This window comes from Xenopus laevis, chromosome 4S (assembly GCF_017654675.1).
Source record: "Xenopus laevis strain J_2021 chromosome 4S, Xenopus_laevis_v10.1, whole genome shotgun sequence".
In the NCBI taxonomy this organism is placed as follows: Eukaryota; Metazoa; Chordata; class Amphibia; order Anura; family Pipidae; genus Xenopus; species Xenopus laevis.
In genome coordinates, this window is record NC_054378.1 from 87,219,237 (window position 1) to 87,246,396 (window position 27,160).

The 27,160-nt window shown below is 36.8% G+C and overlaps 1 protein-coding gene across 1 annotated transcript in view; it reads right to left on the reverse strand.

The window, feature by feature from the left end:
* Window positions 1-7,573: 7,573 nt before the first annotated feature.
* Window positions 7,574-27,160, reverse strand: part of rgs5.S (regulator of G-protein signaling 5 S homeolog) — a 35,979-nt gene continuing 16,392 nt past the window's right edge. The window contains exons 3-6 of the mRNA XM_041561538.1: window positions 25,816-25,926; window positions 24,584-24,645; window positions 18,920-19,086; window positions 7,574-12,302 (exon numbers count right to left, since the gene is read on the reverse strand). Of these exons, the coding sequence (XP_041417472.1) occupies window positions 12,141-12,302; window positions 18,920-19,086; window positions 24,584-24,645; window positions 25,816-25,926 (502 nt within the window). The 3' untranslated portion in view covers window positions 7,574-12,140. The remainder of the gene's footprint in view (window positions 12,303-18,919; window positions 19,087-24,583; window positions 24,646-25,815; window positions 25,927-27,160) is intronic.

Here is a 27,160-nt window from a genome sequence, read left to right on the forward strand (position 1 = left end):
TCAAACCAGGAACTTTATGAAGCTGCTTCAATTGTCTAGCACAAGATGAAGGAAGAAACCAAAAAAAAACCACTTTACTGGATAATTGCCTTCAGGTGGACCAGATAGTTTACAGCTTCTAGCCAAGAAAAGCAAATGCGAAAGTCATTAATACATTTACATTACTAAACTCATAGCCTATTGTGACTCAACTAGTAGAAGCAGTGGCCATCAAACATAAGGTTTGGTTCTACACCAGACAGATCCTTACACTTACTATGATGAAGGTGCTAAAGGCATAGGCAGGAGTACAGGGCTCCATTGCTCTTTCCAGAAGGCCAGGAAGTTTCTTACTGCCATAAAAGGAATTTTTTCAAAAATGTGAAGATTTCACCACATCAGTGCGTGCCATAATATACATTTACATAAGATATAATTGAGACATTATTTTTATCAGTCTAACAAAAGCTTTTTTTATTTGGTTCTGCTTTTCAGTTTGTGTTGCCTCGGTAACAGAGAAGAGTAAATAGGAGGATTGATGGTGGGATTGATGATGTGTAGTAATATATTTATGTTTTGTGTATATATCTGTTTATTTTGTGCATTCCCATGCATATAATAAAAAGCTCATAATATCTATATTAGAAAATAATAAGAGCCAATAGAGGTGAAGCACTGGGTTATTATGTATGTTATGACTGTAATAGGATTTAGCTTGCTATTAACTGGTTTTTAACAAGACTGATATACGTGTTCATATTACACAGAGTGATCTTCTCAATGAGCCAGGAACCGAATACTGTTAAATCAATATATATATTATGATAAAGATAATCTTGCACAAACCAATTATTCTTTTAACGAGTGTAACAGGAAACAGACCCCGAGTGCAATAGATAAAACACATTTTCTAAGGGCTAAACTACTGTACACAGGAGATTTTGTAGGATGGTGTTTGATCAACAGAATGCATCCTACAAGTCTGATAATATAATGTAAACGACATGGAAGATTTGCCATCTGACGCAACACTCCTGTATGAAATAAAATCTGATGGTGTCTGACCATCTCATTGAGGGGCTTACTTACTAAATCCAAATGTATCTCATTATTTAAATGATAAAGACCCGTAGCGTTATTTATTATTCAAAAAGCTCAATTTGATCGGTTCAGGTAAAAACTCGATAACATAAAGTTAAAATCCGAATCATACTTTTTTTTGGGTGTTTTTTCCCAAAAACCCAGAATTTTTGGGATTTTTGCCCAAAAAGCTCAGATTTTTGGGCTAATTCCAGCGCAGAAATCCAAATAGGATGGGGACCTCTGCCACTGACTTATACACAACCTTGGCAGCTCTGAGATGGTGGATGTTCGGATTCAAGCTTTTTGCAGCATCGGGCTTTAATAAACCTCAAAAAATCTGAGTTTTAAAACCCCCATAAAATGTGAGTTTTGCCCCAAAAAGCCCAACCAGATAAATTCAGAGTTTAGTAAATAACCTCGGACATGCCCGATGTAACTGCATGAGCAAGCCACACCACATGACTTTATCTGATTCGACTTAACATTGCAAATATGGGGATCAGATTTTGTAGGATGATACAAGATCTTGTTCTCTTGTCTGACAAAATGAGATAAAATCTAACCCACAACATTTGATCAAAATCTCCTGTTTAGTTTAGCCTTAAAACATTTTGAGTGTCACTATGCATTAAATACAAATATAGATCTTCAGGCTATGCAATTCTTTTAGAGCAGTGGGACAGACTAAATTACTAAATATCATAATAAACATATCAGGGGATATCCTCAACAAAAACCTGAGGAACAAAACTGCAAACAAAGAAACCCCAAGTTGCACCCTTCAGTAATGGTGAAGGAAGAAGGTGGCTGAAGAAAGTCACAATCCTACCATACCAGAACCAATGAGTCCTTCATAGTTCCTGTTCCAAATGTAGTGCTACACTGTGCTCTGGAACTACCATCCCCTCCTGACCAGGTGGTAGCTCCAGTGAAGTTGCACCTAAAGAATTGCCATGAAGTGCAGAAACAGTTGCACCATTTTTGACAAATCAGATACAGCACAGTTGAGTCATTCACATCGCTATTGCATCTGATTCAACAAACAAGGGAAAGTTGTGCTCACCACAAACTTTTTGCTTATACAGGAGCAGTGGCCAGCTCCATGTTGTAGCTCCCACCCTTATCAGCGATAGTCAGGTGATCCAAGTGGTGGCCAATAAAAGGGCAACCATGTCTGGGAGCAGCAATTGAGTTGCAGGTAAAACTTAGTCCCTGTGTAAAAAGTATAATGAAGCAATAGAATTCTTAATGAATCAAATGAAAATTGAGCATAGGACTGGCCAGATATGGGATGACTTTGACGTAGTTGGCCAGCTTAATTATATTGCAATATATGGACAAACAATCCCTGTTTTGTTTAAAAGGTAAGGCATTCTTTTTGTAGCTTAAGGCACAAAATGTCTCACTGTCCTAAATACGTATAAAACATTGGCATTGTGTCCAAATTTGTACTTTGCTCCCTGAGGCAGAGTAATTGAATGCAATGAATGTTTCTACCTAATTCTTCTGCTTTCCAATTAAGTTAAGGCTTATTTCTTGTGATTCTGGAAGGGTGCAATGTTGTTCATATTGCCTGGTCTTTTGTGTTGTTGTCCTCTAGACTATACTCTCCCTATAAACAGATAGCATGTTTTATTAGGGACATAATAATTCTAACCTGATTACTTCTAATATCACAATGGTGAAATGCACCCTGAAATACAGATGGTCATTCTGATACCAAAAAGAAGTATTGAATATTGTGGTAGCTATTTTTAATTAATGCCTATTGATAATGAAACAACAGGCAGCCAATCCAAGCACTAGAACAAGGTTAAACCAGCTAGGAGTCACAAATCCAAGGTTAACAAATCATTAAATACAGACAGTCCTGTGTTTTTGTATTGTGTGTTTTGTGGATGCAGTTAGTAAATGAAATAAAAATCATTGGCCCTTGCATTATAGTTCTGAATACTTAAAGATCAAGCAATTGAATCTTAAACATAAAAGGTAAAACTCTCATACCTTGCTGGACCAATTGATAGACATGCATGTTTATTTTTCTAATTGCTGACACATGCTTTTTGTAATCGTATTTACTGTCTCCAATAACATTTGGTTATATATTTATGGGTTATTTATGGATTATGAATAGGAATATTCTTGACCCTATACTGTGATAAATCATATATTTATGTGTGTAACAAAACACACTTGGACTCATTTATACCTGGGCACTTACAGATGGCAATCACTGCAATTTTAGCTTTCATTGTTCTACCAGCAGTTGGTTGAACAAAGCTAATTATTGATCGGTTGCTATGGGTTACTGCCCAGGTGCCAATTTGCCCACTGTTGGTAAATGAGTTACACTGTAACATCAATTGTGGAATAAAAATGTATGTCATATTCAGGTTATGTGCAATATAAGATCTCTTTAAAGAATAAAGCTAAAGGCTAAATAATGTACCTTAATGTTTTAATGCAGAATAATTTTATTCTAGTGAATACCTGTTGCATGAAGACTCTGTTTACATATGCTGCCATCTATAAGATGGCAATATATGTAAATATAGGAATGAGTCCACTTATTTGGCAAGGCTTCCATGTTAACCATGTACTCTTGTAAAGTATAAAGCTTATGCTTTGAGATCTTCCCTATCGATACTTTCTAACCATCTGTGGCACCCAGTGTCGGACTGGCCCGGCGGGAAACGGGGAAAAAACCTGGGGGGCCCCGACCCGCTGGGCCAGTTCCCTCTCCCGACGCCAGTTCACTCTCCCGATCACCAAAGGAAAAGTTTTTTTAGGCGGCACGCCATCTGTGCATGCATTCAGGAGTGCCGAGTGGCACCTTCACACAGTAGTAGGGGGGCGGAGGGGGCCCTGGACATTAGTCCCGATGGGCCCCAGGCCCCTCAGTCCGACCCTGGTGGCACCTCTATTTGGCCCATCCCCTAACCTTGTGCTGTGAATTATGTTCTGATTATATATATGCATAGTGGCACCTGGAGGCAAGAGATGAGGGAATTTTGGGATGCTCCTTTTTTTGGATGTCATCTGTATATTGGGTGTATACACCCATTTATTGTACTATGCTGTGGAATATAGTGTATATATTTATAAATACTTGCATACTTCAGTTTAGATTGCAGATGAGAAATTTTGTAGGGGCATACCCAGTTTGTATTTCCCTTATTTGTCAGAAACCCATCTGATATTTTCTTTCACCATTACTCAGAACAGACATCTGTAGAGAAGTACTCTGTTCTAGTCTGAGAACATAGATCCATAATGTGTTGATGCATTGCATTTAGTATAAAGAATATGAATGTGCAAACACATTTAATAAATAACATTACCCAGTGATAATACTTACCCTAGTCTCTGATATACCGAGGGTCTTGGCCTGTAGCATATACTGAATGCATTAGCAACCCCACAGAGGTTGTACATGTACAGTATATCAGCATGGGAATATTTTATTTACACTAGCACCAGATTGGATTTAGCAAACCACTTTTAATGCATACAAACACAAGAACCAAACTATTTGTGTACATTTATTTCATATGCAGTGACATAGAGCATATACAGCTTAAGCCAAGATATCCAATGCATGCAAAATAGATCTACCATGTTCCACTTTGAGAAACAAGTAGGGATGGAGCCAGAAAATGTCATTTTATAATATTCTCACACCATTGTTGGGCCATAAATTGAAATGTTGCAACTGGTTTGCTAATAGATTCAAACCTCAACCAAATGTTGCTTTATGTATTTTAGCGTGGAATAGTTTCATAGGATTTTGGATTTAAGTCTTTTCTATTCTTACACACGTTTGGTGCCCAAAAAAATGTAATGGTACCAGAATATAAATGTGAATTTAAAAGTCTCCTTCTTGCTAACTGATTTAGGGAACAGAGCAATGCATGGAATGCATGTAACAAGTACTTTCCTGGGCTGAAACACAAATATCCAACACAAAATAGATTGTTGCTGTTTCAAGCAAGTTATATTTATGTCAAATATTCTGATTTCACTGCCAATGTACCATAACACACTAAAAGATCTCAGAATTAGCTTCACAATTCCCTTTCTAACCTTTTTTAGGCATTTTTACAATGACTGATACAGAAGGAGAACTTTCTGTTATTCAACAAATAACCTGGCAAAGGTTCTAACCAAGTATCATGGTTTTGGAAGGAGAAAACATTGCTTGCTCTATTTGTTGAAGCTCTGCAATGTGCTTGTTGTGTCCAGGAAAACAGTTTTCCATTACATCCAAATATCTCATAGACATATTTAGCCTCTGTATGCTTACTGTTATTTAGTGCCGTGGTCTGTTATCCTTTGGACAAAGAAATGCTGTCTGGGGAATATTATTTTCCTTTCTCCCATTCATATTAATTCATCTTAACAGAATCACATTTATCAGGAATGTCAACTAACTCCAGGCCATTAGTGATACAGTCATGGTAGCTGTAAGTCATTTTATTACACTCACAGGAGACATTAAATATGTCCATTAAAATGCCAGGGCTGAATCGTTATGCCTCTGATACATGATAAAGTAAATGTGTTCCATATAATCATAGTAATTCTGTATTTTTTGTTTGGGGGTTATACTGACAATTTTTCAAAACTAAGCTCCAGACATTACTCAAATTATCTATTTTAGACCCTACATTCGTCACCTGCGAATTGTTGGACTGTGTCATGTCCCACAGGGTGCACTGTATGAATATATTTAAGCTTCCTAATATTTGGAGCCTTTGGTTAGCAATCAGTGTTTTTATCTAATATATTAATATGTAATGTAACCTTTAAAGGCAAAAATAAAATCCAATACAAACCTACACAGTCACCGACTGCTTTACAGGGAAGCAAAGCTGCTGGAGTTCTGTACGGCTGGAAAGTAAGGCGGGGGCTCCCCCTGCTGTTCATAAGTATGATTGTTTCCCTGCCCAGCAGTTACGGACCATCTGACAATTCCTATCCATAGCAGTAAATGGAGGGAGAATTTCACTGCATACAGTCAGGTTTCTTATAAAAACGGTACACATTTTTTAATTAAAGTATATTGGAGATAGGTTTCTTTTTCCATTAAAGAAAGTAAAAATGGGATTTAATTTTTTTGCCTTTCCTTGTCCTTTAACAACAAACAATATTGGGGTGGATTTATACATTCCTCCTAGAGTATCTGTCTATGTGTGTCTCTCTCTGTGTGGTGATCTATTAAATGAATTCTACAAAATATGCCAATATATGAATAAAATATGTATATATTAGAAGCAAAGCACTATTAAAGAAATATTGCTATGTGCATATAGGAAAAGTTTATGATAAACCCTGTTAATTATAAAGGGACCTGCAATACACTGCCCTTCTCTGTTGACAGAGATTTTCTTACTTATGATACAGTAGTTGAAATGGTAAAGTAGAACAAACAGCAGTAAGATTAGGCAGCTGGGTAAGGCTTTAATGACAAGTTGCTTGTTTGAAATTTAATTTAATTGATCTAACCATACATTCTATGGGGGCTATTTATGAAAGTGGGAATTTATCTCAATATTTTCTGCTACAAGCTCCGATCAAATCTGATCGGGTTTGTTTACGCTTAATTATTATCACATTGTCCTGAAAATTTGCTTTGCAGGTTTTTTCATCCAATTTTCACGAATTTCCCGATTTTTTTGGAATTTTTCAAATTTCGGGGTATTGCACGAAACCCAGCGCATATCAAAAAATCATTGGGACTTCTCCCATTGACTTATATGCAACCTCAAACAGGTCTGAGATGCCGGATTTTCAGATTGGGATTTTTCCATCCTCAGGGTTTAATAAATTCCAAAAAATTTGTTATTTTTTATAAACAAACATCACGATTTTTTCATGATTTTTGCATTCAGAGTTTAGTAAATAACCCCCTATGTGTTATAGACCTGTGTGGTACAGTTGTAAATTTCACAAGCAGATTTTTTTTCTGTCTCTGGGGGAAAGAAGATGACATGTTGCATTTTTCTTTCAGTTGCAATGTTCTGTAACTGCCATTAGGTGGAGCTTCTGCTCTTCAACAATGCTGTCTACTCACTGATGATGGTATTCAGTAGGCAGAATACATACTGCATGAGCTTCTTTACTAGCAGGAGCTAACTTGCATAAGGCCAGTTGCAAATAGCAATCAGTAACCTGTTTGCTATAAATGTCTATCTTGTAATGGGCTGTTCAAAACCAACTGTTTTATTGGCAACAACAAGGGATGGGCGAATTCGACCCATTTCGTTTCGCCAAAAATTTGCGCTGCCGAAATGTCGCAGACGCCCATTAAAGTCTATGGGCGTCATTTTTTCGGCGAAACAAGGCGAAAAGATTCGCCCATCCCTAGCGCAACAACACATGTGCAATTTAGTTCCTATGTTAACAAAGCAGCCCCTTATCCAAAAGCATTGAGGTTATCTCAACAGAGAAATAAGAGTAAGACCTGCAGAAAACTTAGACCAGCTAATAAAAGTAAATAAGCACTTACATCCACATTTTTTATAATTTAATGACCAACAAGCATAGGCAACTTACAGATCTTGAACTGTTGCCGAACTACAAATCCCAGAATCCTCTTTCAGGCTCAGTAATCAGAGATCATGACATTGTATTATGAACTGCTGGAACCCTGAAAACTATACTTTATCACCATGATTCTCTCTGGGTGCTGGTTTAACTTAACCCATTTTAAAACAAAGCATCACTTCCATTTCTTTTGAAAAGCTAGAGGTTGTAACTGTCAAGAAATTAAAAGAGCAGGGCTGAATAGCATAGTCCATTTTAATGATAAAACAACAGAAAGGTGTCTGATTTAGGAACTACACCCCCTACAAGTGCAAGAAAGGAACTCCAGTTTCCTCTTCTCCGTTTGTGCTACACAGTATGACTAATGTATTCTTAGCACACTTCACTAATATTGACAAAACAGATGACTTTTCACATTGTTATTTAGAGTAGGTAACTGCAACAGTGGCTGTGTGTGCCTTGGTTCCTGCAATAACAGAAATAGGAGCCTCATGCTGCCTGACATGAAACTGACCCTATTGCCTTCGTTCATGACCCTGTTGCCTTCCTTCTTTTTAAAGTAAGAAGCCTGATTGGTGGGCACTATAGATAAAAGGAATAGGTTACCCACCTTTTGTAAAATGCATGTAGGGAGGAGTTTGTGAATTTTTACATTCCTGCTAGATGTCCTTTTTTATTGTGGTCACTTTGGTTAAGATGCATTAAAAAAAGACATACTCTAATACTAGCCTTCTTCAGAAACAGAGCTTAACCCATTTGTTTATTAGGAGTCCTTTACATAATTCATTCAAATGCAGCCCTCTGTAGAACTTATTAGTTAAGCCTGAAAGGAATCTCTAAGGATGATGGTCACTTACATAGGACATCAAACTGGCGTTACACCTACAAAGCAAGAAAATTACATATGGCAAAAGAAGAAGATACAAAAAGCTTATGCATATCCCAGACATTTCATTGAGCTGTGCAGAGATCCCACAAATGTCATACATGCAAAAGCAATGGCCAAATAGTGCAGTGTGGTCCCTTATTGTGCACTCATAATGTTGTTTCACTGATAAAATAGTAGTAATAGCATTTTCTGTACTTTTTTTTTCTAATTATTCGTTAGCTGGGAGAAACCATCAGTTTCAGGTTACAAAAGGTGTCCTGTCTTTCAGTTATACCAAGATTAGTATGTGCAACTGCATTACATGTTAGTGTGCATGTTTGCTCCTGCATCAATACTAGATGTGACCACTAGGAAAGATGCATAACCCTATCGAGGTTTAGAAATCCATAGTAACCAATCATAGGTCTGCTGCAGTTAAAATTGTAAAAGGTTACACCTGATTGGTTGCTGTGGGATGGAAGACCTGAACCAGACTTTTCACCCGTTTCCACATGTCCACGGTAGTTTGATTAGTATTGCACAATATAGAGATAACAGAAATGGGGCAAAACATTGGCCTACAATAAGAAATTATAGGGTAAACCACTCTAGTTAATTCACTTGAAATTTCCAGCCTAGGGCACATACGCAATTCCGCTAATTAAAAAAAATCTAAAGAGTACTTTAAAGACTAATGGTGAGAAGCATGATCTTTTCACCCTTAGTTATATATCTCCTTTATGTATATTCTATATTCATCACTCTCGCCCCAAAAACAGAGAAAAAACAGTTGGTTGATAATAATCTTTACCACCCTATCACTAGCTGCTTCCTACCACAAGAAAACCTTTATACTTTCACCAGTGAGGGTGTCTGGCCAAATTAAAAGTGTTAAGAAGACACAGAGCTTTCATATTGTAGAACAATTACTGACCATGCTCTATCTGATGATGAAAGCCTTTTCTACACTAAATGCCTTGTTGGCCTGCTTTAACACAACATGCTTGGATTCACTGAGCCCTTTTGCCTGCCTTACAGAGAGGTTCCCTTCGGTATGTTTGTTTATCTTCCTTGCCTAATGTTTGTTTATCTTCCTTGCCTAATGCTGTGGTATTAGTACTTTTGAATTTGGACTAGATGTCCTGGAGCAGTTTTATACACAAATGTTTAAGATTTGAAAATTCAGCTAAAAGATACAGATAATAATGCTCAAAGATGTTATATTGGCCAGTTAAGCTTAAAATTATACTTTCGCACAAAGATCAGTGTGCTTTACGTTGGGGTGGAATTATATTTGAATGTAAGGTTTTGACATGTACAGGTGAAGGTGATGCTGATAACTTCAAAACAGTATTTGTAAGACTCCACATAAGAATAATATTACGGCAGCACTCTGAATTATAATGAAAATGATTTGGTAATTTGTGTCCACAAACTGGGCGATGTTTCAGGCTTCAACAGCCCTTTACTACACAGCTTGAGATGGTGAAGCCTATATGTTACCTGGTTTTTGGCACCAATAAAGTTGGAGTGCTGCTGGAGCATTCTTCTTGAGTGTTCATCCTGTACAGAAGCCTGCCCTTTACAGCTTGCATGCCACACTTCAAAGAACAAGTGTGTAAGTCACCTTCTGTAGTTATATTGTAAAGCTCTGAATGTTATGCTTTTAATATTATCACTCTGCTACCTTTGTCCTACTTTACCACTCTTACAGCGTTCTTCACCATGAGTAATTATAGTATCTAACTACTGTGCATAAACCATGTCTTTTTATTTTGTTTAGTTTATGATATAGACCAGCAATTCAAATCCTGAGTCATAAAGAGGTGGGTGGTGTTTACAAATGAAAATATGGAAAATAGAGGAGGAGGTTATAAATAATTTGGGAAGAGTATGGCAAAAGAGAAATACCGTATCTTTCTCATAAAAATTTTAGGGGGTTCTATCAGTCAATAACAGTGCTCTGAATTATCTTGGGGTACTTTTTTTCTTCCAGATTAGAATATAATGTTGCAGTTACACAGTGACATGGCAGTTTTTTTTGCATGAAGCAAATTATGATTAGAAAAGTTAGGTAATATCATCTTGTGTACACACACACCACTTAGCTGAAATTTAATGGGATCCACCATAATATGCCATATCTGATTTTAAATATTTTTTACTGACATAAAGAGGTGTTTAGATAAAAAGCAACAGAAGGCAATGGTGGCAGATGCTAAGGGTTGTTATTATTATTATTAAATGAGATTAAGTATGTTTCAGTTATTCCTATTGTAATGCTTTCACTTTAAACCCTGAGAGCCTTTATTGGCAAGCTTTCAGCTCCCACATATACCGTTTTTACTTAATTCAATCCTATTGAACCTTTCTGTAAGCATTTCAACCAATTCCCGTAACCCATACACCTGACTACTATCAAGCCATATAATCTCCCTTTACTTATCATGTGACTAAGAGCTTCATCCAAAAAGCCCTATTTCTAGTTTAGATAAGTAATCCATTAAATAACATACAATCACAATCTGTGCAGGTCACCAGGGCATGTAAAAGCAGTTGTTCTCCTGTGTTCAAATCTAAAGAGATCTCTAAAGTGCAATGGAAGCGTTAAGCTAAATTTGTCATCAATATATGCTCCAATTAACACATTCCTTATTTTTAAAGAAGGTTGAAATCTGTGTTTGGTGTCTTCTTATAAAGTCACACTAGTCATAAATTCCACTGCTTCAAATTATACATTTTTAAAACAGATTTAATTTGGAAGTACACATTTAGCTGGACTTATTACAAAGTTCTATTCATGCATTCTTTCAGTTTCCTTTTCCAACAGATGTAATCATTTTACAAGGCCCATACCGTGGAAAAAACTTACATGTAGGTCATTATGGAAGGGCGGGGTCTTATGGAATACCTTGTTAGTGACAGGTTTAAATATATATGGATGGTCCCATGGGACTTGTCTCTTTGTGTGAGTACATGATCCAGGGACTGGTCCGATTGATCCAGAGATTGGTCCCATTGACATCTTGGAGTGAGGAAGGAATTTAGAGAGGCTTCAAAAGCTTTTTTTATTGCCTTCCTCTGGATCAACTAGAAGTTAGGCATGTTATATATAGACTTAAAAGGTTGAACTAGATGGGCGTCCATTTTTTTTTAACCTAACTTACTATGTACATTTGTGATTACTTTTACCATGTCCTTCACCTGTGTATATATAGTGAGCAGTTTCCTTCCCTGAAGATTAAGTATATTCTTTACTGTTACAAGATAGTGGGCAACACTTATCTTTCTCAGCTTCTCTTCATGGCACATTAACTCTAGAGTGCTAACCTATTCATGTTCTAAGCATTTAACATTAGAATATATCAATACGCCCTAGTTAAGACCTGTCTCTCCAACACACACTGGGATAGGTTTGTGTGAACAATTTGGGATATAACATCTCAGCACTGATGGACCCCATCATATATACATCACTGAAATGGTTAGATGTGATGTACCTGGGGACGTATATTTTTAAACTTTTATATTATGAAGGATACCTTAACTACAAAACCAAACAAAGCACACATTGGCCAAAGCAGATGCAATAGGAAAATACCAGCTAACCAGTGTCTGGGACTCAAGGAGTGCTGAGGATCCACTGCACAGCTCCATCATGCCGTTACTTTATTAGCTCTTGATAGAATTCAGAGCGCACAAATCTGGGCAGTGAATCTTTCTCCATAAGAGCAAAGATCTTCTTCTGGGCAAGCTCAAAACTTGCAGACGATGGTTCAACCAAGTTCTTCATGGTAACAGCTTTGGTGAAATGGTCGATATTGACCTATTATGAGAGAAAACAACAAAGGAAAATTGCTAAGTACTGTACCTTCAGTCTGTATAAAGTCATAAGTCATTATAAAACATTTTAAATAAAATATACATATACAGAGAGAGCAAGCTAAATGGCCTGTCTCTTCAGTAGTCCAGTTATTATTTAGGTGAAGCTGATTCGAAGTGTGAATAAAAATGTGAACATGCTGTACAAGTTGGAGGGGATGTATCGAGGATGGCAGATATATCCCATTCTTTAGGTTTAGAGCCATCCCTTTAAGTGTTATCCCTTTAAGAGACACCACAGTGTTACCAGCCATAGGTGTGGGCTGGACACCCAAGTAGTTGAAGGTGTGAGAGAGAGTAGGAGTCACACATGAGAACTGCCTTGTACTTCACCTTCTGAATTTACTGAGACCAGAGTGTTTAGGTCTGATAGCAATTTAGAGATTTTGCTGTTGTGATATTCACCTGGACGCTAGAACTGTTGAAGTAAGCTATTTGTTTTATTTTTGGACTTGTGTTGTTGAATTCAAGCCAATTTTGCCCCTTTACTAGGGTTGCCACCTTTTAACTATCCATCTCTGGGAAGGGGGCGGAGCCATGACATAATGGGGGCGGAGCAGTAACACAATGGGGGTGGGGTTGTGATGTCTAGGACAGGACTTTGATGTTGCTATTGGCAATTGGTCGATTGCCGCACCAATCATAGGAAACCCTATGTATTTATACATGCATACCTATGAGTATTCTTCAAAGTCAGGGGGCTTTATGGGGTCAATCTGCATACACAGAATGCATGGGGGTGCTCTGGTCTTCTATCTCAGGTTGTAGCAGACCCTGAAGCACCTATGTTGTTTGCATACACCTACTTGTAATTTTTATTAATGGTATTGCAAATGGATGAAGCCAAAGTATTTACTGCTGCCCCAGCCCAAGAGCCCCCGCCTGAGAAATACTGGGTCATTAGAACTTTTACTTTCTCTGTTTCTTATCAAAAGAAAAGTTGTGTACCTAATATGGCTTCTAGATCCATCCCAGTTTAAATTACGTTTATAATGTGCTAGTTTAAATGTTCTATTTCCAATATTATAAAATAAAAATGACTTATCTGAAATTGAATGATGGAAACATTATAAACTGGAGCTGATCTATTGTATCTTCCCATGCTCAGTATTCTAAATTTGTATATTTAAACTGAAGCTAGAAAGTTAGAATCTTACAGCCATTTCTCAATTTACAATGTGACAACTGTAAGACATTAACCCATGTGCAGAATTTTCATTCTAACTGTCTAACCTATTCTTACCTGTAAGCTTTTTATTTTGGTACTAACATGTTTGTCGGCCTCGGTTTTAAGATTCCTTCTGTTTCTTATTTTAGTCACAGACATACTATTCATCTTAATGTTCTAATCTTACCTCAGGGGAATATTGCAAGTGAGATCTCTTTGATTTGTGGTGACAACTAAATAACCATAATCCATTTTTATTACAAACACCCATTAAGATGTCTCTGCACACTTTTCAGTGGACTTAAATGTCTTTTTAATTTTTACATTTTTTGTGATGATGTTTGTGATAATAATGTAGTATTTATTTAGAATGGAAAATTATGGTGATTAATGATATATAAGTCCCGGGAATTGTGCTATTTGTGGTCATACACGTTGTGCTTGAATTGTACAAACTTCTAACTTTTACTCCCTCAAAGTAACTAATGGGCTGTTTCCATATCCACTGCTAAGGAAGGGCTTTTTCCCACTCTTTATCCCACTGAATGCAGACACATTTATATTGAAAATTTATTTGCACAATGTGGATGGTTTAGTAGGAGAATATTTTGGCTTCCAAACATTGTCATATTCAGCGTTGTGCAATCTGTTGGTGCTCTAAAAATACATGATAATAATAGTGATGGGCGAAAAATATCACCATTGTTGAATTTGCGGCGGATTTGGCAGTTTTGCCGCAGGCCAATTTGTTTGGGAAACCGCTGCAAAAATTAGCCACTCGATTAATTTCACCATGCGTAAAAAAGTAAGTGGCACAAAAAAATTTGACGCTCGACAAAATCAAACAAGTTTTGCGAATTTTCCACCATTTTGTGAATTTCTCCAGAAAAATGGAAATTATTTGGCAAAGCAAAACGCAGCAGATTCGTTCATCAATCACTAGTTAATAATAAATAATAATATTGACATTCACTGCCTCACTTTTTCACATGGGATTCTTAAGTCTCCTGAGTAGTCCATGAGTGGGAGGTTCCCCATGCAGGCCCTTAAAACATATTTACTTGCTCCTCAGACTGAAAACCCTAAATTCTATAGTTACTTGGATAATGAACAAGTCAGTGAGAATTACAGGAGACCCGAATGTATATAACTGCTGGCAGGAATGGCAAACTTACTCTCAGAACTCAACCTGATAATGTACCGCATTGATATGTTGTATAATTATTGATGAATAAAATTGCTGTAACCTGTGCAACAAGATTTATAAAATATATACAGAAATGCAGCTTGTAATACAATATTTTATCCATAGAACCTTTGTTTATTTTTTTTATTAAAGTCCGAATGCCAAAACTTTTTTTACAAGGCTGCAAAAATAACAACTGATATACTGCTGTACAGCCTCAATTATGTTTTTAAAAAGAAATCTCCAATTTTATTGGGCAATCTCTTTTGAGAGTTTCTACTACAGCTATTTTTTACATATAACTACTTTGCCCCCACCCTTAGATGGTTTTGCTCATATGCAATTTTTCTTTACATTCACCAGTACAAGTTAGCACTCAAATTTAGAGACTGTCTTTATCTCTGCTCTGAATGTGTGTCTGATGCCAGTTACCACTATACCAGCTAGATCTGACATGCTTCTTTCACAGTGCAGCACATCATTAGATTGAGAAGTAAATATTTACACAAGTGGCTGAACGCAGTTCGGGTCACTGTGCCTCTCCCTGGGAGACCCAACATCTGCATTATGTGGCACAGCCTGTTCCTCTGGGATAAAACATCTGTATCCTGCTGGAAGAATCAGCATGGGAAGGGAAGACTCAAGACAGGGCTACGTGCAGTGTCCAACTTCCAACTTTTAGTACTCCACTACCCTGTACTCACACAGAAGCTACAGTGCCCGTTTCCCTGATATAAATGGCAATGACAAGCCCTGTTGTCGAAATAACAATCTACTTTCCTGTCAATAAAGGAAACTGCATTTCTACCTCATCTGGAAATTGCCTGTGATTGTCAGGCAATTGTTGGTTGCCATGAAATTAATATGAGTGTTGATCGCCTGGCAAGCGACTGCCCCAGAGGCATAATTATACTTTATATACAGTAATACACAAAAGCCATGAATATCTTTTAATTATATCCTTATAAATGGTGAGTTCTGATGTCATCAGTTATAAACGGTGAGTTCTGATGTCATTTCTGTCACATGACTCACTGAAATTTGTGTATTATAATAAATAAAGTACCCCCAGTTGTAAAATATAAGGATATTAGAAGTTACGTCGGAGTTCCATGACCTTCGGCCTCGTGTTTTATATGGTCATGAAACTCCTCGTGACTTATAATATCCTTATATTTTACAAGAGGGGTTACTTTATTCACTATATGTATATCCTGGTTTTTCCTTAAACTATGTGGAGAAAGTCATCTTTGCTTGGAGACACCATAACTAGTGATGAGTGAATTGAAGCTTGCGTAAAAATTTGCCATCCATAAAAATAATCCAATGTGTTTCAAGAATTCTTTGGTGAAAAATTTGCGAAATGCATTTAAGTCTGTGGGCGGCACATTTTTTTCTCACTCCAAATGCATTAAAGTCAATGGGCATTTTTTCTTGTGGTGACTTTTTTGTGGCGACTTTTTTGTCTCAGTGGCTTTTTTGTCCAAATGCATTTAAGTCAATGGGTGCTTTTTCTAATTTATACAGCGCATTTTTGTTGCAGATGAAGAAATGCAGAAATTCACCGCAAATCCATGCCTGACGGAATAAATAGCTCATTATTAACTACAACTTTTGTGTTACTATGAGGACTACAGAAGTGTGTATAATTTTATGCCATACCAGTCATTCCAACTTCAAGAAACATCCTTTACTTCCTAAGGCGAATCTGCTAATTATTAACAAAAGCTAATTGCTAGTGATTTTGGAAAGCTTTGCTTTGCTTATTTTTTAACCTTAACCTCAACCCCACAATTATTCCCAGAGGTTCTACAATAATTAAGAAAACTACATAATGTGCTAGCTGGAAATATCAGACAATACAATTGCAGATGAAATGAAAATGCAGTAGTATTATAATAAGAATTAAAATACGCATTTTGAGGTAGAAATATGGTAACATGCACAGAAATAAGTAACGGCAAAAGCTCCTGACAAATAATAGAATTCACTTCCCTAAGCTAATGATGCTTGTTCTAAGCCTGGTATGGCTGCAGTTATTTAAGAAATGGTGTGGATGTGGATTAGTAGAACTATTAGCATTTGGAAATGTATATATATATATATATATATATATATATATATATATATATATATATATATATATATATATATATATATATAAGCAGAACAGGAAAAATGCCTATAATATTAACCAGTAACACTCATTTTGTTCCACCCTTGGGCAGACTTACTAGGGTTCGAATGGTAAAATCTAATTTTTGATTTTTTTTTTGGTCAAAACTCATAAATTCAAATTTAAAATCACCAACTTGAATTTGAATTCATATGTGAGATTAATCACACAACTCGACCCTGAAAACAGTTCTAATTTGACTATTTGCCACCTAAAACCTGCCAAGTACATGTAGAATGGCAGAATATGTTTATTGGCTTCCCGACAGTCGAGGTTTTTTCCAGAGGAAAACTCGATTCAATTACATTCAAATTTTCGTGCCATTCCTATTCGATCGAATATTAGATTCACATTTTTTTCTTAAATAACCTCCCATTCGAGTTGTGAGTACATTAGAATTTATTTGAGTTCAAAATTTTTTTACATAACTTTGAACTTCGCCCTTTTATAAATAACCCCCATCCCCATGTCACATTTTACATAAAATTACTCCAGACAATATTAATACATAACATATAACTTTCCCCTGGAGACTAGTGCTGTTTAATCAGTGTTCAAACTGTCTAGAATTTTTTAGAGCACGTGATGCACTCATATACTGTAAATTAGAGGTCCCTGAATTAAAGCCCTGGCATTGCTGAACATCAAAAGGTTCGGTACAGCTAATGGCTATATGCTCTAAGCAAAATGTATAAAAGCTTTGTCCCTGAGACACGATAATATTCTTGGAAACATGTGAGGCTGAAAGGCAGAGTGATATGTTAAATTAACAGTGCACTGGTGCTTTAAAAGCCATTACATATTTTCCATTGCTTTATTACAGTCAAGCACTAATGTAAATTAAGTAATGCTGTTTTATATTTTATATCCACCAAAGCTTGCGCACAGACCTCAGACTTGGTCAGGGTTGAATATTTTCTGCCTGTGGAACACCCTAAGCTTTGATCTTCTGTGAGTAGCAACTTATATACAGAGGGAAAGAAGTACAGGAACTTGCAAAAAACAACTGCTTCCCCTTTATCTACATACCTGTACAGGGCCGCCTTCAAAAATCACGGGGCTCTGCAACATTTTCTGGGCCCCCTGGTCTCCGCCCACCCTCAAGCCCCACCCCATATCTCGACAACCCCACAGTAAAAAGGCCACACAGACATCAGAGCTAAAATATTAAACCCCCCTAAGCTATAAAAAGCCATTGGTGGCAAGCCCCCCCCCCCTAACATGTTATAAAAAGCCATTGGTGAACAGGGTTCCCCCTGAAAAAAAAATATTGATGGCCTGCCCCCCCTCCACAAGTTATAAATTGCTATTGGTGGACAGGACACCCCACAAGTTATTAAAATCCACTGGTGACCAGGACTCCCATCAAGTTAAAAAAAAAAAACATTGATGGCCAGCTATCCCCAACAAGTTATAAAAAGCCATTAGTGATCAGGGCCCCCCTGCAAGAGAAAATAAAAATGATGGCCCCCCACCCACAAGTTATAAAAAGCCATTGGTGGCCTCCTTTAAGTTAAAAAAAAAACTTGGTGGCCTACTTGGTTCCAACTTTCCCTATCCCTATCCTTTCCCTGTACAACTTTACCAGGACTTATCCTTAAAGAACCAATGAGGGTACAGAAAATCTGAATAGGAGAAAAAGCTGGCAGCACGCTAAAAGCAGGGGGGGGGGCTGGCTAATAAAGTGAGTGAAGCATGGCTGGGCCCCCCTTAAATACAAAACCCTGTGGGCCTGGGACAACTGCCCCCCCCTGATTGTGGCCATGTACCTGTATATAGAACTACTCCAGTGAAAGTTATTTAGGTGATATTTGACTTTTACACTGAATGCCATACGTACTAGGGACCCAGGAGGGTTATTTTGTAAGAGGAAAGAAATAGCAGTTTTAAATGAAATACTATGACATACTGTATCGTATCATACAATTAATTTAATGCCCTGTTGCACTTTATATGGTGAGACATGGTGGTAGGTTGAAATTGCCCAGTTAGTGGCAGTGAGAGAGACATACATTAGGATAATTATTTTACCTCTCTGGGAGCCTCTGTTTGGATGAACTCTTCATAGATTTTTTTAGCCTTGGTTGTCATCTTGGATGGAGACTTGGCCTTTTTGTAATCCTCACAGGCCATCCAGAACTCAATGTTCTCCTCGCTGAACTCTGACTTCAGGAAACTCTGGAAGACAGAGAGACCATCTGCAGAGGAAGAGAACATAATTCAATATGGTATGGTAACAGGTTAAACGGAATCTCAGTTCAACAAGTCATTTACAGAAACTCTCACTTTAGATACCAAGGTTTAAAAAAATATCTTAAACAGGACTCTCACACTGGCTTCTCATCTATATAAACATTATAGTGTCTTAAAAATAATAACGTATAGGTTTTGAATGTTTTCATTCAGACAAGAAATTATTCCCAGTAAAAGCTTAAATATATTAAAGTTTACACCCCTATTATTAAATATGACCCCAAACACATGGGGTTTAAATGATTCTTGCTATTCTTAGTGGCAGAAGATATATAATCTATTTTAATGGCTCCAAACTCTTAGGGGCAGATTTATCAGGGTGCGAAGTGAGAATTCTAATTTTTGAATTTCGAATTCGAATTATGGAGTTTTTTTATGGCCAAAACTGTCAAATTCGACTAGAGAATTATTAAAGTTTTTAAAAAAATTCGAATTAGATTTTTGAGATTTATCATGCGCTGTCCCTTTAAGAACTCGAATTTGACTATTAAATTTGACCTTTAAATCCGCCAAATTGCTGTTTTAGCCAATGGAAAACATCCTGGGATCAATTTGGAGTTGTTTGCAGCCTTTCTGACATTCGAGTTTTTGAAAAAACTCTAATCAAGTTTTTAAAACTCAAATCGAATTTGATTTGAATTTGATTCAAGATTGCAGGTTGATCCTATACAACCAACATTGAAAAATTTGATTTTTTTAATAAATTTTGAATTTTAATAACGTTTTAAACTCCCATGAACTCGAAATTCAACCCTTGATAAATCTGCCACTTAAACTGTGTTTTTTTTTCTCTATTAGAGAAATAATTGGTAGGTGCTGGTAATTGTACAATGCAGAAAGTGGATCTTTCCAGCACCCAAGACACCAGAACTATCTGTGCTGTGCAAGGTAGGAGACGGAAGTTTTTGTTTGAGGGGCTACCAACAGAGGGGTTTCCATTGGAAATCACAATTATAAGTAAATATATAGCTGTTGATCTTTTTTTGAGGCAGCTATCACTGCCTACATATGAGTGTACCAGAAAAATGTGGTTGAAAGATTAGGCATGTTATATGGTAACTATGCATAGACAACCTGGAGTGGCTACACAGAGTGACAGCCATCCTAATGAAGAAACTGACAATTTATGAATTGGTAAAAGAACCAAAGATTGTCAACATTAAAGAATAGCCATTAGTGCAGATCGCAAATTTAAACTAGAAAAGAGAAGCACCGAGGCCATACAAAATCTAATAGGATTGACTATTAAATATACCATGTAATATCTCATTTAATCGTCATAGCTAAAGAATCAGAATGTGTAAACAAATATGAGATTCTTTGTTAAAAGTTATTTTTATGGGAAAAAGATTTTTTATAAATCAGGAAGTTTAGAGAGAAAAACGCAAGTGTTGGAGGATTCGCAGAAATAGACTCCGTGTGGTTTCCCGTACCACGTATGCTTCTCATATCATTTACATTTTCTAGTAAGAATATTTCCATCTTGTTTACTCATAATAGACATCTGTGTATGTTACAGTAAAGATGCTCAATGCAATTAATTTTACTTGGAAAGAAAACAGCAGAATAATAGTCTCATGTTTTCTGCTGGCAGAGACAGACGTGGCTTCACCACAGAAACATGCAAAAATAGATATGTAGTCGAAAGAGGTCATGTTCTGTAAAATTTGCACTTTAGTGAATTTGCAGAGTAATGATCGTTTGTGTGAGGTCAATTCGCCTGCCGATAGGGAGCAAAACTACGCTAGTGATGGTCTCTTTCGCTAGCGAATTGTCCTCCACGCATGTTAGTAGATTGGCAATGTCCCTGCGGATGTAATTTCTAGTGAATTTTCGCGAGCGATGTCCACTTAGCCATTTAGTAAATCTTCCCCAATGTTGATTTCAGGATATAAAAGAGCAATAAACAGGAACACTTCATCAATGACTCAAATACCAATTTTTCTACCCAATAACATAGTCTTTGTCACTGAATAAAGTTTTATTATTTTGAATGAATCTGTATTTCATTAGTGTGCTGCATAAGAATTCTCTTTTCTGCAGAAGTGAATGATACACATATGCACCCAAAGACTACATATACATACTACATATGCACCCAAAGATGAGTTGCATCTTTTTGTCTTTTCCCTTTGCACCTCCAGCCTTCATTGGCACATGCAAAAGACATTTCAGCAGGAAAGTGGATGGATGGCTATTAAATGGGTACAAACGATAACCCTGTAGTGATATAATTGAAAATACAGCATTATACCAAATCATATGTGCATTTCTATATGAAAAACATGTTTATTCACTGAGCATTGATGTCAGACTGTAAGAGTGTATTTTTGCAGCAGAAAGTGATTAAACAGACTGAGATGCCATGAAGGCCAGAATATTATTATAATTGCAGAACTGACAAGACAGATTATAATTAAGCAGGGGAAAATATGACAAATAATGACAATAGAAATTCATACTTTCATTCATTGTTGCCTGAGGGTATCTGTTCAGTACATGCTGAATGTTTTTCAAGCAATTAAGTCCAATAAAAATGATATTATTATATGTGGAAGCCGGGGGGCAACTCAACAATAAACCATAAAGTAGAACTTGAGGACTGAGAAGGGGAAGGTGGGCACTAAGCCAAATCTGAGGTGTTATGAAGCCCTTAGTATGTAGTTAAAATATTTATGTGAAATGAGCCTAACTGTGAATGCTTTTCATGTAGCAGTTTATATTGCCAGATGTAAAACAGTAAAACTGACAGAACAATTGTCTTTGTAGTTATAAAGTGTCTTATAATAGGAATTGTTTTCAATTACAAAGGAAAACCAAAGTTTTGTTCATCACCTGTTTATCATTTATCTTGGACTGTTGGAAGCAAAGGGCATATGTATGAAGAGTAGGATCATCAGTATTGGTAGTAAAGCACCATTATCTCCCCTTTGGTAGAACTTCCTTTAGTTCCCTTGATTTGTTAGGAAGTGAATTCTGTAGCTTGTGCTAAGACGAGAATAAGGCTGCACAGTTAACTTAGCAATGTTTGAAGTGTACCACTGCGTTACAAATCTTGATTTGAGTTGAATGATTCTACTGGTCCCTATTTGTTTAGTGTGGGAAATTGGGCTTATGTTGTCCCCTTATGGTGAGCATGGCTCCATTAGTCACCTTGAAAGAAAAGGACTTTGTCTGTTGTCATTCCCAGACAGAAGGATAGTCTAGATATAAATTACCTTCCAATATGGAAAAATTGTACACTATGACTTAACTTGTAATGTTATAATAACAGAACTGCATGGCGACTTGAAAAAAACAAGGCTTGGCTGTTTAATTTCATGATAAGGGCAGATAAGGGCTTTAAATTAAAAAGTAGGTGACAAATAGTTACTTTGATTTTTTATAACAAACACACATATTTATGGTGTAGGTATAGTAAAAAAAAAGAAATATGGTTAAACCAGCTGATGTGGAAAGTATGAGTGGGAGCACTATTCATCATCTTTTGCTTCATGAATAGTGGGTCTCCATAATTGACCTTGTGAGTCAGGAAGAGTACAGTAGTAATTCTGAAAGAAATGTGTTTATTTGTAAATAAATAAAAATAATGCAAAAGTTATGTATGCTTGAGAAGGCAGCTTTTTCTGAAATAGATAAGACAAACAGATCAGAACTGACTTATGAAATTAATGTAATGTAATTAATGTAATGCTCCTCAAATGGTTTTTTTTGCCTTCCTCTGGTTCAACTAGCAATTAAGCAGGTTATATATAGACTTAGTAATTGGAAAGAAAAAAAGCTAACCCTTAAAGTTGCACCACCCCATCATAGAACCTGGTAACTCAGGGAACAGATTTAAAACTTAACTTTTATTAGTAAATTACATTAAAATCGCGAGTCCAGGAAAACATTTGAAATGAAGTTAGGATAAAGAGCCTGAAATTAGGTTAAGCGATGTATACAAGCCGCAAGATAAATATTAGGCTGATTCGTTAGGTCTGCAGTGGAGCGCTACAGTAATGTCGTGGTGGCAATAAAGACAATTGTCTAGTAGTCTATAGAAAATGGGTATCCAACCCAGCTGCCCAACTTGGCATTGGTTCACTTATGAACCTCAATTAGTCCACCACCCCTTCACCCTCACTTTAACCCTCCCAGTTTCCTGGCACAAAAGACGGGTAAGTAAAGCGGCAATTGCACACAACCTGACAACAATGGTCACAGACTCAACTACACATTCCACCAACAGTACACTTTCCAGCCTTGGTTATTATGCCACACCTTCACCCTCAGGCGTACCCTCCCACTTCCATAGAAGGAGATAGTTGAATTAGGTGGCTTCAATAGTTTATGTCCCTGTTCCTAACTTCATTTTAAATGTTCTCCTGGACTCATGATTTTAATGTAATTTACTAGTAAAAGTTAAGTTTTAAATCTGTTCCCTGAGTTACCGGGTTCTACGATGGGGTGGTGCAACTTTAAGGGTTAGCTTTTTTTCTTTCCAATTACTATTTATCTCCTCAACCCTGCACACCATCTACTGTTTCTCCCAATTGATGGGTGGTGCTCCCTCATTTGTGTTAAATTATATATAGACTTAAAAGGTTGAACTTGATGGATATGTGTCTTTTTTAAACTTACTATGGTACTATGTTAATAAAGGTAATTTACTTACAACTCCAAAATGCATGATTAATAGATTGTAAGGTCTACCTTAATGTAGGGACCTCCTTTCTAAGGTGTGTTTTACCAATGGAACATAATCTATATATATATTTATACTTATTTATTTATTTATTATTTTACTACATATATATAATGCGTGTCCTCCCTGTTTGTACTTTTCTCCATTGTAAAATTGTATACTGCTATGTAACCCAATAATGCTCTAAAATGTATTATAGACACATATATAGATACCAACATCAGGTAAATATAAGTAAATATGACAACATTTAAGGAGAAGTGGCAGCCAGGAATCACAAATACAACTTTAATGCAATGTAAGCTTAATTTCATTTTCAGCACTTTCATATACAGTAAAAGTCTCACAGATAATGGCATTTCAGTTTGGAATTCATTTAGTAAAACGTGAGAATTGGTCAAAGGTCTGAATACATTTGCAAGGCACTGTACAGAGGACAACACTTTTATTCCATGTGTCATATGTTTCACATCAGTGTGACAGTGAACTGTGTGAATGACAACAGACTAATACATACAAACTGTCAGATGATTGCAGTGTTCCCTTAAACCTTTCTAGGAATTCAAACCCATACAGGGTCAACTCAAACCAAAGGACAGAAAGGTCTGATTTTTCCAGTCAGTGTGTAATATTCCTGCTTGTGGGAAAAAATAATCTCTTAGGGGTCAATGGCATAAAGCAGCACAACGCAGAGCAAGGGGACATAGACAGGAAGCAGAAAGGAGCAGGGAGACAGAAGACAGTGGAATACTCACAGCTGTTCTCTAGCAGCTTTTCCAATGAATCACGCCATTGCCCTGCTTCTTCAGCTGATGGCCTGACAAAGGAATCAGAAGGGGAATCATTAGTGAAACATGGCCCCAAGCTTAGTACTATATACACAGTGTCTCAGTAAAGAGACAGCTTGCGCAGTAACAGCAACTTTCTTTTTCTTGCTCAAAATGTATTTCAAAATGTATCTCATGGTTTATCATGTGAAAAATCCATTGAGGTCTATGGGGAAATCTGGAACTGAAATAGGAGATACATTTTTTCCCATCAAATAGGAACTGGTCCATTGCCTCTTATAAGCCAGGGAACTGTAAAATAAAAGGCTTTATGAGATATTTCACAGTCACCCAATAATTGCTCCTGAATTAAATTAGAGAGGTTTTAGAACCACAATATCCAATATGTCTCTATCAATTATCATGGCGATTAGATCTATGAAAGGAGTACAAACATTATTTATGCGGGGCACCTGCAAGCTTCAAACAAGAGCAGAGCAGTATCAGACACAAAGAAAGGACAGCCAAGAGATCAAATTGTGGTCTTGAAATAGAGAGTGTTGATAGGAAAAGCAAAAGACACACAAGGACAAAGAATACAAACTGTTAACTGTCCACAAACAAGGTCACAAATGCTAATATGTTTCTGATACATAAACCAGCTTTCCCATCTAATTAAAACTTAAATGGAAATGAGCATTAAAATAAATGCATCAAACGTAGGTGCTAATTTTAATAAAGTAGAGTAGAACTTAGAGACCAAGGCTTAATACTGTTCCTAGTTGCATCAAATAAAGTTGTATCAAATATTGTTTTTGTATCAAAGAATATGAATTAGGATAATCCACTATATGGCTTATAAAAAGTCTTGACCGGGAACTGCTATGCCCAGAGAAATCAACTCAATAAATACAATGTTGTACCCCTTGAAGAGATCCCAAGAAAGAGAAATAAGGGGGCTGACAGTATAATAGATTATGGACAGAGGAGACATACAATTATACAGTAGAATTCACTTTAAATACATAAAAGAATAGCTGTTTATTATTGCATCATATTGATCTTCGAAACCTGTCAACCATCCAGATAACCTGAACAGCCATTAGAACTAACCATATATAATTACTCCTTTAGAAGGCTCTGCAGTGGAAGTTCTATGCAAAGACAATATTCAAGCAGGAAAGAACATCACACAAAAAATACATAGGAAAAAATCATACTTGGAAGCTTTCGGTGGTTTTTCAGGCTTATCTGGGTAGGGGATAATCAAATCGATGGCTGATTCAGGCTTCTGGAGGAGAGTCCCAAGTTTGGTCTTTATCTCCTTGGCTCTAGGGACAAAACAAAAGAAGATAACAAAAAAGGATCATGAACTAAGGTACCAAACACAATCGATTTGCAAGTTATTGTCGTATTATAGTAAAGGCATTTTCTGATCTCAGTTACCATTCTGGAGAGGAGTGGTGGTTACACATTAAATGACACAAATGGTGAACACGTCATAATTTAACTAGAAACATGAGGCTTTCCAGCTTTTACTTAAATACAGTACATGTTCCAACATCCTGTGGTAGTGATGCTGGAAATTGTAGATCTGCAACAGAAGAATTCATTTAATACCACATTTTGGCCCTTCCCCAAACTCTGCTTTATCTCATATCCTCCCTTCAATATTCATTCCATTTGTGACCCCTTCCTTTCCTATTATTTCTCTTCCTTTCCAGAACTCTATTAATAACCTCTGCATTCTCCCTACCATTCCTTCTTAAAAGATCTTCATTAAACTGCATCTTTTAATTCCTTTATCTTGTCTGTTCAGCCCCTTGTGTGCAATCCTATTATTTGCCATACTTAAATCCCTTTTTAAAATGTGAGTATCCCTTCTATCTATTCCCCACTGCAAGCAAACCAAGTCATAGTAGACCTATTTGGTAGAAAAATGTGCTAAGCCTCATCATTTAACATTGTCACCTGTAAATAAAGCATACTGTACCAGCATTTCTAAAGACAACTTTTTCATAAATATAACAATTCAACAAAAGCCAGAGTGTCACACAAATATGATCCCCAATTTGTATTGTTGCCCTGGCAGACTCTTTGCCTTATATTAATAAAATTTAAAACTTGAAGCCATTGTTGAGACATTGCTTGGGATTTTAGTGACATGAAAGGCTCTAAGTTCATATCCTGCTTCTATCACTAAAGCTGGCCATAGACGCAAAGATCCGATTGTACGAATCGACGATTCGTACGATTTTCGTATTGTGTGTGGAGAGTCCCGACATTTTTCATCTGGCAGAGATCGGTCGTTTGGTCGATCGGACAGGTTAAAAGATTTCTGACGGCTGCCGATAATATCTCTGCATGTATTGCCGATTGTACGATTTTCAGTGGGAGACTGTCACTAGTTTTGTCGGACATAACTTTCGCACACTGTCAGGGGCAGAACATCGTCTGATCGGTTCTTTTACTACTTTATGTGATCTGAATGCTTAGTGGCAGGTCGGGAGATGGGAAAGTCTGATTGTTTGAGGATTCAAATGATCAGATCTTTGAATCTATGGC